The sequence below is a fragment of the Misgurnus anguillicaudatus genome, chromosome 18, assembly GCF_027580225.2.
Source record: "Misgurnus anguillicaudatus chromosome 18, ASM2758022v2, whole genome shotgun sequence".
Classification (NCBI taxonomy): Eukaryota; Metazoa; Chordata; class Actinopteri; order Cypriniformes; family Cobitidae; genus Misgurnus; species Misgurnus anguillicaudatus.
Window position 1 is genome coordinate 27,044,141 of NC_073354.2, and position 12,130 is coordinate 27,056,270.

At 36.4% G+C, this 12,130-nt stretch overlaps 1 protein-coding gene and 2 long non-coding RNA genes across 11 annotated transcripts in view; all 3 read right to left on the reverse strand.

Annotated features, from left to right (window-relative positions):
- Window positions 1-11,563, reverse strand: part of LOC129429684 (adhesion G protein-coupled receptor F4-like) — a 37,202-nt gene extending 25,639 nt beyond the window's left edge. The window contains exons 1-2 of the mRNA XM_055186538.2: window positions 11,471-11,563; window positions 10,814-10,854 (exon numbers count right to left, since the gene is read on the reverse strand). Coding sequence (XP_055042513.2) covers window positions 10,814-10,826 — 13 coding nt within the window. The 5' untranslated portion in view covers window positions 10,827-10,854; window positions 11,471-11,563. The remainder of the gene's footprint in view (window positions 1-10,813; window positions 10,855-11,470) is intronic.
- Window positions 1,040-5,828, reverse strand: LOC141350589 (uncharacterized). 5 transcript variants are annotated; one of them, XR_012358679.1, is made up of 10 exons: window positions 5,741-5,821; window positions 5,563-5,665; window positions 5,258-5,385; window positions 4,917-5,030; window positions 4,751-4,841; window positions 4,526-4,633; window positions 3,888-4,077; window positions 3,545-3,697; window positions 1,907-2,097; window positions 1,040-1,137 (listed from the first exon to the last, which is right to left on the reverse strand). It is a non-coding gene; the product is annotated as an uncharacterized lncRNA (long non-coding RNA). The 5 variants fall into 5 exon arrangements; XR_012358680.1 differs by lacking the exon at window positions 5,563-5,665 and having other exon boundaries at window positions 5,741-5,828; XR_012358677.1 differs by having other exon boundaries at window positions 5,258-5,665; window positions 5,741-5,828.
- On the reverse strand, window positions 6,030-10,167 carry LOC129434303 (uncharacterized). 5 transcript variants are annotated; one of them, XR_012358685.1, is made up of 7 exons: window positions 8,314-10,167; window positions 7,833-7,958; window positions 7,446-7,537; window positions 6,945-7,098; window positions 6,813-6,850; window positions 6,478-6,535; window positions 6,030-6,234 (listed from the first exon to the last, which is right to left on the reverse strand). It is a non-coding gene; the product is annotated as an uncharacterized lncRNA (long non-coding RNA). The 5 variants fall into 5 exon arrangements; XR_012358683.1 differs by lacking the exon at window positions 6,813-6,850 and having other exon boundaries at window positions 6,035-6,234; window positions 8,314-10,165; XR_012358682.1 differs by lacking the exons at window positions 6,478-6,535; window positions 6,813-6,850 and having other exon boundaries at window positions 6,043-6,234; window positions 8,314-8,451; window positions 8,722-9,096.
- Window positions 11,564-12,130: the final 567 nt, after the last annotated feature.

Here is a 12,130-nt window from a genome sequence, read left to right on the forward strand (position 1 = left end):
GTTGGCGCTAAACTTTGCAGGACAGTAGCCCTCCAGGACCAGGAATGCCCACCCCTGCTTTAAAGTAATGCATTTATTGTATAATGCAGTCTGTTGTCAAATTAACCAAGATCGCCCATATAAATACGCATAATCACATTTTGTTTTTAACTAACAATGTATGAACAAGTAAAAACATAATATGTTCATGTTTAGAAACACTTTATTTTTTGTCTTTCACAATAAAAGCAGTGAAAATACATGAAATGCAAATTTGTCAATCAAGCCATAAGGCTGAATTTAATAACACTAAACTGTTAAGTTCACTTGAAAACAACCAGCAGAACAGGGGAATAAAGTTATCTATCAAATGTAGTAATACACAATATAAGTATAATCATAAAATATAAATGTAGTGTATTTTTCTTTTGCATACTATAGTGCTTAATGTACAGTGTGCTTATAAGAACAGAACTGATAGTGACAGACACATGGCCAACAAATTACCCATCTTTAAGAAAGAATTTATGATGTTTATCTTCAATGGTGCACAACAGTTATATCCTATAATACACTCAATCAAGTAGAGTTTTCACAGTTTGGCCTAAATGTGGCAATAAAGGTCAAAAGGTCAGCAAAGTCATCCTGATGAATGTGCTTACAATATTTCATACCAACTTACCCGTTATAAAACTTTTACTTTATTATCAATGATTATTCTGATTGGTTGAGCTCTGTTCAAAGCCATTGTAAAACACACCAATGACCTTACTGCATAACATCGATATTACTGCACCAATGCAAGTACATAAACACAATAAAGCACAAAAAGCAGTGTTTTAACATTGAGTTTGTGATGTGGCTAACAATGCCCATTAGCAACTTTAAAAACACAAATTATGAATACACTAGCCAAATATAACATCAGTTCAATTATTACATCTGATAATATCATACGATTGTTACACCTATATTGAGATGTTTGTGCATATTTAAGGAGCATCAACGTCCTAAATAACATGCTTGATAATCTAGACACAGGTTGAACATTTCAACAATATAGGATGCATACAGATAATAATGTAGTTAGCATACTAACACTACACAGATATATGCCAAGTCCATTTCCTTAAACGCAGTCCTTTGTGCAGTTTCTATCTGGGAAAGCAAGAGGTAGAAAAAGAATGTTAAGTTCAGCTGTTTTAGGTGTGTAAAGCATTATTAATTACACAAAAATGTGATTTCATGTAAAAATAATGGGGAAATTCCATCAATGCAGCTAAGGAAAGCTGTGCTCACTTGAAAAAGCCTTGCTTAAATTAACATTGTCAGTGAAATGGCTTGAGCCTACAGTGAAAGTCAGTGTAATATAGCAATAACAAGTCCATGTTGACTTTAACCGAGCCAGAATAGGTATATAGTGTGCTCGTGCACATAAGGTGCCCTGAAGAGTTAAGTACATTTAACGTTTTTAGTCAAACAGACACAGCTGTTCCTCAAACAAATAAACGAATTGTTCCCCACTTTCTTTCGTCCAAAACTTGAACCAGCCAATAGTTGACTTAGTTGAATAGTGACTTGACCAGTTGACTCTGTTACAAGCTGACTGTGTGTTGAAACCTTCTAAAACCAGAAGCTGGCGAATTGACAAGCTGTGTTGCAGCAACCCCATTAGCTGGCTTGAGTAGAGCTGAGATGAGCCAGTTCATGTTGCTGCAACTTCCCCCTGTAACTTTTAAAACAGCTTGGTCTTGTTGTGAATCTTTGATCTGAACTGGGCTTAAGCCACAGTAATGGAACAGAACTCCCACTTAAATTTGTGAGACTTATCAAAAATCTTTTCCTTTATCCACTTTGATGGAATAGCCTCTGGTCAATTTTTGAGAACAAACATACATACAAATAAATAAATAAATAAATAAAATACCTAAATTATGTTTTCATCCTCGCTGGTATCTGGACTGCTGAGGTCACTTTGATCTTCTTCTTCAACATGTAGAAGGACAGAGGCCTCAAGACCTAATGCAGTCTTGTATTGTTGAAGGACGACTTGCAACCCTTCTGACACCACTGACGATCTTCTTCTTAAGAGACAGCAAAGTCCTTCATTTCCCTTGTCTAAAATACAAATGAGATTACATTAAAGACAAACTAACTTGATATTAACTTTGCTTTTTGAGGCCAAAAAACTTCAATAGAATAAAACAATTTCACCCATTTAAATCTACATACAAGAATGGCTGTCATTTTTCTGTGCATTGTTGCAATGGTACCCGGCTAGATGATTCTATATAAACCGAGGCAACATGATGGCCCACTGAGGTAATTTAATGCAGAAAGACCAAAACCAGAAAAAAAAACACATTTTGTGTTTCAGCCAATGTCTGATAGGTCCTTTTGGTTAACCGTTTTCATCTTCAATATAGTTGTGCTTAAGTACACAGCAAAATTGGACAGTAAAAATTTCAGTGTTAAACATTTCTGACTTGAATTGAACACCTAAAGAGTAAATTTAACATATTCAGAGTAAATTGTTGTTCAGAGTTGGAGTTAATTGACAGAGTTAATAATGCCAGTTTCCTTACTATGCGTTCACACCGCCACCGACGAGAGCGTTAATGTGGCCGGAAGTCAGAGAAAACATTCGGCGGCAACCAATCAGAAGGTGGAAAAGGATTCTGTAGAACGTATTCGAGTGTCCGCTACTCTTTTTCTATAGCGTTGTTTGCAGGGCAGCCAGAGTGTTTTTTTTAGCAGTCTCCATCAGCGTTGTGAACGTACAGTTAGAGATGCAATTACAGTCCACCCACACATTTCAGTCTTCCGTTTGGGCTGGTCCCCTGTCATTTAGTGAAACTAAATTATTTAAACTCATTTTTAATGCTTCGATTTTAACTGTAATGAACTTTTATAAACTTTTTGTGTTTGTTGTCCTTCAACCCTAGTTAAACTAACACTGCTGGGTATATATATATATATATATATATATATATATATATATATATATATATATATAGTCCCAATATTAAAGTGTGTTAAAAAGTAACACTGATGAAGATCTGCAATCTTTTACTTTATTCTCTCTATCACCATCTCTGTGTTATGTGTTATTTTATTAACCCAGGTTTAGATGTTGGCTGTTTCCTTTAAAGCACACACTCCAAAATGGCATGTTTTTGCTCGCACTTACAAAGTGGCAATTTTAACATGCTATAATAAATTATCTGTGGTGTACTTTAAGCTAAAACTTCACATATGTAATCTGGGGACACCAAACATTTATTTTACACAATAAAAAATGTCGTAATGTGACCCCTTTAACACTTTTGTGAGTTAAAGAAACTGGCATTGTGTTAAATATTTAACTGTGTTTAACTAGTACTACCTAAATCACAGTCTAGCAAAGCCGTATTTGTTGTGAACAACTATAATGCCTATTTTATTATGTACAAGCCAAATGACCATGGTAAACAGAGCAATAACCGTTCTACTCCATCCAAGTTCAGAGACTGAGGGTGACTTCTTTATTCAAACTTTGAATGGACAGGATTTTTATTTAACTTACCCTCCTCAGCCATCTTGTTCTTGAGAGCCACTGCCAGGCTCTGCACACATGTGTAGTCTTGTGCCATCTCCAACACCACAATGCCCCTTTCCTCTTGCAGTCACATTGTCAACATCACTTGGTCATGCAATCGTTTCTTGACTGAAATGTTTGCTAAGAATCAATAACAGTTATATGTTAATTTGAGACAATATTGCATAATAGCATTATGCATACTTTTTACAAACTGATACATAATAAGCAAACACCAATAAATTAAATGAATATTTTAACACTGACTATGTTGCATGCTTTTGTTCAGAATACTCTATAAAGCAAAACTGTAAATAAATTCTTGACATACCACTGCCATTAAGGTCGCACGGCCATATCTGAGACACACTCTCTCTCCAGTGAGGGAATGCTCCACCAAAGCTAGGTCAATGATGTTTGTGGCAGAGTCTAGTACAAGATCATTGTATTTCTGTATCTCCTGAAGAAGGAGCTTTTTGTCCTCTGCCAGCTTACTTCTAATGCGGTGGCGAAGCATGCTGCTGTGTAGAAAGACATGTACAGGGGTTTGTGAACTGTTCACCAAGAAAAAAATGTTACAAGCAAAAGGGAAAGCAGCAATTGAATTTTATGCAAAAATTACAATTTAGATTGACAAAGAGGTAACTGAAAGATCCATTTAGGGGAGGAAGCTTTGTCCACTCCTGCTCCTGGAGGGCCGGTGTCTCTGCAGAGTTTTATTCCAACCCTAATCAAACACACCTGATCCAGCTAATCCAGGTCTTACTAGGCATATTAGATACTTTGAGGCAGGTGTGTTGAGGGAAGTTTTAGCTAAACTCTGCAGGACACAGGCCCTCCAAGACCGACTTTGGACACCCCTGTCTTAGGAGGTTAAGAAATAGATGATAAGCCTACCATATTTGGCACTTGTTTAATATCAAACTGAAAAATTCAGATAGTAGTGGGAAGAATATTGGTCTCGCTTACCACCAGCTGCCCATTCTTTCACATCAGAAAGCCATTGTGACGGCACTTCATCTTTGCAATGTAGCTTTGTTTTTAGTTCTGCTAGCCTTGCAGTCTCGTGCTGGATGTCTGTTATTCAATAATCAGGATTGTTGTACATTGTACAATTAACATCAGGCAAAATGCACACAACAACTAAAAGACACACAAAAAATGTATATATATATATAAAAAAAAAAAACTTACTTTCACATATATTGTGGAAAGTGCCTGATGTAGAGAGATACTTTTTTATGGTTCCAGCCCATTGCATGCAATGTAAGCATGTCCACCGGTGCTGTTGAAAGAAAATAATGAGGGTATGATGCTCAATATAAAAAGTATGCAAAAATCTTACAAACACTCTGATCACCTGCTTTGGACATATATTTGGTTGTACGGGCACAACGTGAAAGGTAGCTGTTCACTTGCTCCACTCACCGGTGGTTGTCCCTGTTCCTTCCTGGTTCCTACCACTTCATTTAATCTGTGAATAAATGGTGGAAGACTAATTTAAGAATTCAAGACTAATTCAATTCAAATACATTTTATTTATATAGCCCAATATCACATTTGTCCTCAAAGGGCTTTTACAACCTGTACAAGAAATGGTTATGCCAAAAAGAATCTAAATAGTGTAGTCAAGCCATTAACTTCTATTTCTTATGAATGTACATTACACATGTACGTATGAAGCAAAAATATTATACATACCTCACACGTTGTAGCGTGGCTCAAGCATGCATGACATTAAGGAAAGGTTTCATTGAGGTCAGCTCCTGAAGATCAGGAAGGACACTAGCAACTTTCTTCAAGTATGGCCAATATTTGCAAGCCACAGTCTATGAAACACACAACAAACACAACAAATCAAATTAAAGTGATGGTGTCATACAATACAGTATATGGCATTTATTCCTAATTTGATTTAGGAGTACTTGGTAGGCAAAAGTAGAAATCAACTCCGAACAAGATTTTTTGTGTAACAACTATTTTGTCAAGTTATGATTAAAACTTGCATTTTCAGTGCTTTTTGTATGGTGTTGACAAATCTAGACACCGCACTGTCTTCAGCCACAAAAGGCCCCTCAAAAAAGAAAACAAAAAACAGGAACACCAGAGCTAAGAAAGAAAAATAGGAAATCCATCAATTAAAGTAAATAAATAAACCAATAAAAATACTGGAATAAAGACCACCTTCTGTTTCGGCAAAAGCGATATAGCTTTCTGTTTCGATCTGCTGAAGCAGCCAACAATTCTAGCGTTCAGGCTGGGCAGGTGAAAGAGCACCACACCAGAGCTGGTCTGATTCAAATTAAGCGTATGAAAACTCCAAGAAGCTGCATTGCAGTGCATCTCTGTTGATATATCCAAACTGGAAGATATATAGAATGAAATAGTAATTGTGATATTGTCTGCTTATGGAGTTTTGAATAAAATGATAACATTTACACTTACTCTTCTTCCACACTTCGTGCAATGCTCCAGCAGCTTTCCGAAGGCTTGTCTGGAAAATCTTGGAGAGATGACCTTGAGTTCTTGAAAGGAGATCAGGAGGTCCAGTGTGTAAAGTGTTGTGTTGTTTATTGAAGCTGGCCAATATCCACTCCTCAGAAGGTCTTTCAGGTCTGGGGTCCTTTGCTGTTTGCATGTTTAACAGACATACAGTGGCTGAGGCAAGTCAAAACGCCCTTGGAAAAAAAACATTTACCACATACTATTTTAAAACAGTTAGTTCATTCTGCACATTGTGAATGTTTAAGAGACATCTTATAAGTTTCTATAATCCCAGTATAGCACTCCTTCTGCCTAACTTCTCGAGTAGTATCATTTCCTAACTCACCAAATTGCTTTGCAACAGCTAACATTTTTTGTTTGTCTGCAGAGAACAAAAATATAAAGATATCTGTCTTTGTTTCGATTAATAACGATACCATGTGTGTAGCCAGGTTGAAGTCCAGGGAAGTGAGAACTGATGAATGATGAACATATCTAAAATCACAAAATAAATAAATAATAACTAAACATAAATTGCATGCAGTTGACCCCCATTTAGACTCCCACAACAGGCCTTGCTCACGATGCCCTACTTGGATTGTAATGTGCTATACAATGCACTTTGACTCTACTGCAAAGTACAATGCCACAGCATTGAAAACATCAAAACATAGTGTGAAAAACATCAAATCTAAAATGGAAATCTAAACTGTGAATTGGTTTTACCATTGATGGTAATTAAAATGATTGGTTTGCCTGAAAGCATTATTACGTTTGTGCGTTTACAACAGTGGTATGTCATCTTGCCGACTGCCAAAAAGAAAGAAAACCACTAGTTTAGATTACCTGTTACTGGCTGCAGACACATAAAAACATCAAAATTAGGGCTTTTGTGAGAACATACCTTGTGTTGAGTGCAATATCCATCTTCCCCTTTAATGATGCATTTGGTTGGACGGATGGCTACAAAAAAACTATTAATTACACATTCCCTATTGGGGAGTGGCTGTTTTTTGTGACGTAATACATCACGGTCCCCACAGAACCACTCTCTGCACCTAGGGAGAAAAATAAATTAACATTATTCTAGGTGAATAACTCATATAAAAATAATACACTAAACCAGACTATTCAAGATTTAGTTGGATTCTAGGTTTGATTTTTTTGTATAGGATTGCATAGTGGCTCAATGTTTAGCACTATCACCTCACAGCAAGAAGGTCCTAGATTTAATTTTCTCTTAAATGTGTTTTTATCTGGTTTCTCAAATCCCCCCCAAAAACATGCATCTTAAACCATAAAGCAGGGCACTGTGCATTAATTCTTAGCAAGCATACTTTAAGTAATTAAAGTTTAATATTATTGACTAAATAAAATTAAACTCAAATTAATCAATGCGATTTACCAAATTCCTCATGAGGATTTAGTTTTGCTGAGGGTACAGTTAAGTGGAAACTCCACACTGGATGACAGGAAGCACTCAACCTGTAAAAGTGACTGCAACAGTACACAGAACAGGTTAGGCTATCACTACATACATGATATTTTTCAACATATATACAGAACTGTTTATGAAATCAGATGTATTTCTGTTAAGGGTTTGGTAAAGACATAACGAAGTACTTGACATGATAGTATACTTAAGTGTTATACTCTATTTCTTATGTGTTTTGTCATATTTAAATGTTTTAAACTGTTAATACTCAAATACAATTACAATGTTATTCCGTAATTTGATTTGGTCCACCATTTACATTTCAATTCCTACAAATCTGAAATAATTCAGATATACCCTGTAGCTGAGGCTTGGCGTCACCCTCCTTGCCTCCCCCTCGGCTTGCCCCAGCCAACAAAGATCCTTTTAGAGGTCTGTGAAGGGTCTCTTCTAGGGCATAAACGTTTCGTCTCCACAGCTGCTCTGTGTGTGTTGAAGTGAATATTTCTTGTAAGACTAATAAAGGTACAGGACGTGAAAGACATGCAACAACTAAAAGGAAACACAGCATAATGTAAGTATTGAAACACCTTAATGAGCCTTGGAATAGATCCTCCAAGTCTCTGAAACTCAGGGGATGAAACCTCTCTTTTCCAAAATATATGACCTTATTAAAACATGCCACAGAACATTATAGGATGTTAGTTGCTAAATAAGTTGCTATTACAATATACCGTATTAAATCTTCATCTCTTTTCCATATTTATCATTTTTATTTTAAGTTGTCACACATCCATTATGTTTAAGTATAAACTAACAGGTAAATAAAAACTCTAACCTTGGCTTCAGCTAGAATGTGGTCATGGTTCAGCTCAAGAGCCATGAGCCTCCCCTCTTGGTAGTGGGGATCCTGTTTGTGATGGGTATATCTGGTGGCCATTGCAAAGCAGACAAAGACAGAAAGACAAACACACAGCTGGACAGACAGGTACAACAGATGCAGTATATAGAGATAGGTTGCAAGTTAAGAAAGAACCATGAATTTGAAAAAAAAAAGTTAAACCATGTTTGGTTTAGTAAAACCATTTTGCAAATAATCGATACACAAACCGTAGTTACTACACTTTTACCACAAAAACATGGTTAATTTTCGTACGGGTATGGCAATGTCAGCGTAATGCCAAAAGAAAGGCGTGAATTATAACATTTAAACAAATAGTGAACTTTAAACGAAAGCATCACTTACCTGGACAATGATTTTCGCGTATGAGAGAATCCCTGTCAATTACGAGTACCGAAGAAGAAATCACCCAATAGCAAAGAGGACTGGCTCAGATTCCATAGCAACGAAGGCAGAGAGGATTCTGGGAAATGCAGGCGTCCGAAACTGACTTTTTTTTTTTTTACAATCAAAGTAGAAACAATCAAAATTGATGGCCATAACATCGTATTGTTGAATTATCAAGCACACGTTAGTATTCATGTGTTGAGAAAATATTGTGATCTGCAGCGGGCCCACATGTAGTTTTAGCTGGTGCCTTCACCATAGTAGATGTCGATAAGGCTCATGGGTACTGTAGTATTAATTCTTGTATTTGACACACGAAACCGATCAAAAAAATCTATATTATAGGATAAACATCTCCTGATTAAATGTTGAGTAAAGTAGCGCTTAAAGTGTAATCAATTAATGACAAATAAAGTAAAACAATCCCTGGTATATACTATTGCGATACATTAGATTAAATTCGTGCTTATAAACACGAAAAAAATAATAGGACAAAAAAACGTGGTGCAGGCACGAAAAATACTTCCTATTGAAATACATTAGATTGAAAGTCGTTCTGACTGGCACGAAAAAAGGGGAAAATCGTGTCCATGGACACGAATCGATTAAATTACACGAACTGCCTTGGGTATATCTTAATTAAACATACAGCAAATATACAGTCCTGTAAACATGTCATTTTAATGTAGAACAATATATATTTAAAGAGAAACTTAAAGAGAGAGAAATTCGTGATCCCGCTTCAGACAAGGGATTCTGCCCCACGAAAATGTAGTGACCGCACCAATGAATTAACAGCCGCACGCTACTGCAAAATACACATTTGAACAATAAAATCAATCGCCTAAAACATACTTTGCAGCGCAGGCATGAATACCCCCATTACGTCAAAATCCAAAGATGAGGGATTTGGATTCAAATATCGGACGACCCTTCTACGTTGTCAAGCGACGAATTGGGGGGTACCCTCAACGTCAGCTTATAGACGTGAGGGGGAATGACCAACTGTGCGTGATCGAAAATAATAAAATATCTACGTTAATTAAGGCATGTTTTAAACACACAGCAAATACAGCCCTGTAAATATGTCATTTTATTGTATACCAAATATATCTATATAGAAAGAGAGAGAAAAGTCGTGATACACCGATTCAGAAGGCTTTCCGCTCCACGAAAATGTTTGGTCACCGCATCAATAATGATTGTAACCGTTTATGCGCCGCACGCTTGTGCAAAATGCACATTTGCAGCATAAAATCAATCGCCTAAAACCATATTGCGCAGGCAAACCGATAAACCCATTTCGTCAAAATTCAAAGATGAGGGGTTTGCATTCAAATCTATAGGACGACCCTCTACGTTTTCAAGCGACGAATAGGGGGTACCTTCAACGTCCGCTATGGACGTGAGGGGGTCATGACCAAACGGCAGTATGTGACGAATAGGGTGTGAGACTGTGTTGGCAAATTCGAGGAGGAAAGCAGGATCGACAATGAAAACAAACCGAAACTTAAGACGGAGTATCATGCGCTATGCCATGCGTCGCCTGTGTAAAGTTACTGGAGCGTGCACGTATCTCACAAGGATCGTAATGGCAGTGATTGACAAGCCAGAGGGCCAATAATGATTGCAATGACCGCATGAGCAGTTGGCTGATGTTTTTAGGCCCCATCTTGTGCACAGATGACGTATAGTAATATTATTACTTTCAGTGCACCTAATAAATAGTCTTTTATCATTTAGTAAAGACAGTTTCAAGTAATATTGCAAAAATGTATAAAACAAACATCCTCTTTTGCACCTTTAACTTGCCACAATGTCAAATAAAAAATAAGGAAACGTTGGTACGTTGGTATAATTTAATCACATCAATCACACATGAACCAGCTCAATAAGATGGGTGGCTTGGCTTAACTTGAAAATAACATTTGGAACCAAATCCTACCGGAGCGCTGAGGACCAATGGTTTATGTCAAATTAAATAGTTATGTAAAAAAATCAAAAATTAAATAGTAATTAAAAAGTAAAAGTTATGTGCAGGTTAGTTTACTTTTACTTTCCATGTTTCCCTGTGAAGAATTCAAGTCAAATCTGTAAAAAATTAAATATATCAGTAAATATACAGTATCAAATTAACAGTGCTGCAGTGCATTGTGAAAAATTAAATAAAAGGAAACCCTTAAGGATCATAGGGACATTTTGTGCCATTCTGATTTAATTTACAAACCTTTTTGACTGTGTTTAATAAATATTGCCCAAATTTGCCAGACATTAATCATTTTTGATAAATTTTAGAATTTTGGTTTCAGTTTCTTAATTTAGCCTATGGCTAAGCTACGCATTAAACATTCACTACTGAAGTTAATATCTTTGCAGTGGTTGCTCGGACAGTGATATTAAATGGTAAAGTGTCCCAGTTCCCAGTTTCCACTCCTTCTGTTTAAATCAAATTTAAGTACCGGTATTTAAATCGGTACTGTTTAATATACAAGAGATTGATACATAACATAGACACAACAATACTTTATTACAGTAATGTCCAGGTCATGTCACTATCAGTTGAGATTAAAAAAATAATAAGCATAAGTATACACTGCCCAGCACTATAGTTTGTACAGTAATACAAGAAACAATTACAACAAACATTTACAATACATCTAGGCACTATACATCACTAATACATCATTAAAAAAACTCTGGCACTTACCTGGGTTAAACAGTCTTGAAGTGACACCATTAGTGTGCTGACTCGCATCTGATAACGTTTTGTTAATGTTGAATGATCCACCCATAAAGTGTCTTTATAGTCACCACAACAGTACTATATACACAGCAAAAAAAAAAAAAAAAAAAAAAAATCCTGGTGCACAATGCACATGATGCATGTACACGCAAGTAACTGCTTTTGTTCACATACGAGAAAGGGAGTATTCACTAATAAAAATATGTGTGTATGGATTTGGTATGACTCACGAAATACCTGAAGCTCAGTGCACAGGTTAAACTGTATTATACTGTAATAACCTGTCCTGTGGATTTACAAAGATTATATCCTGGATGTGGGATGGAAAATGGGCACACAACAGGAGAAAACACCTGTACACCCATTCTACGAGACTGGCCAACCAAAATAACAACCTCATAGTTTGTGCAAACACCTTACGACTCAAGTAAGGTGTTAAAGAGCACCTATTGTCAGATTCATGTTTTTACATTGCCTTTGGTGTGTAAGTGTGTATTAGTACATGTTAACGATATGCAAATGGTACATACCCTAAAGTAAATGATGACGCGAGTTATCATCTCTAACATAAATCTCTTTTCTCGGACTACAACAAACACACGGATTGTAGGCAAACGTTTACTT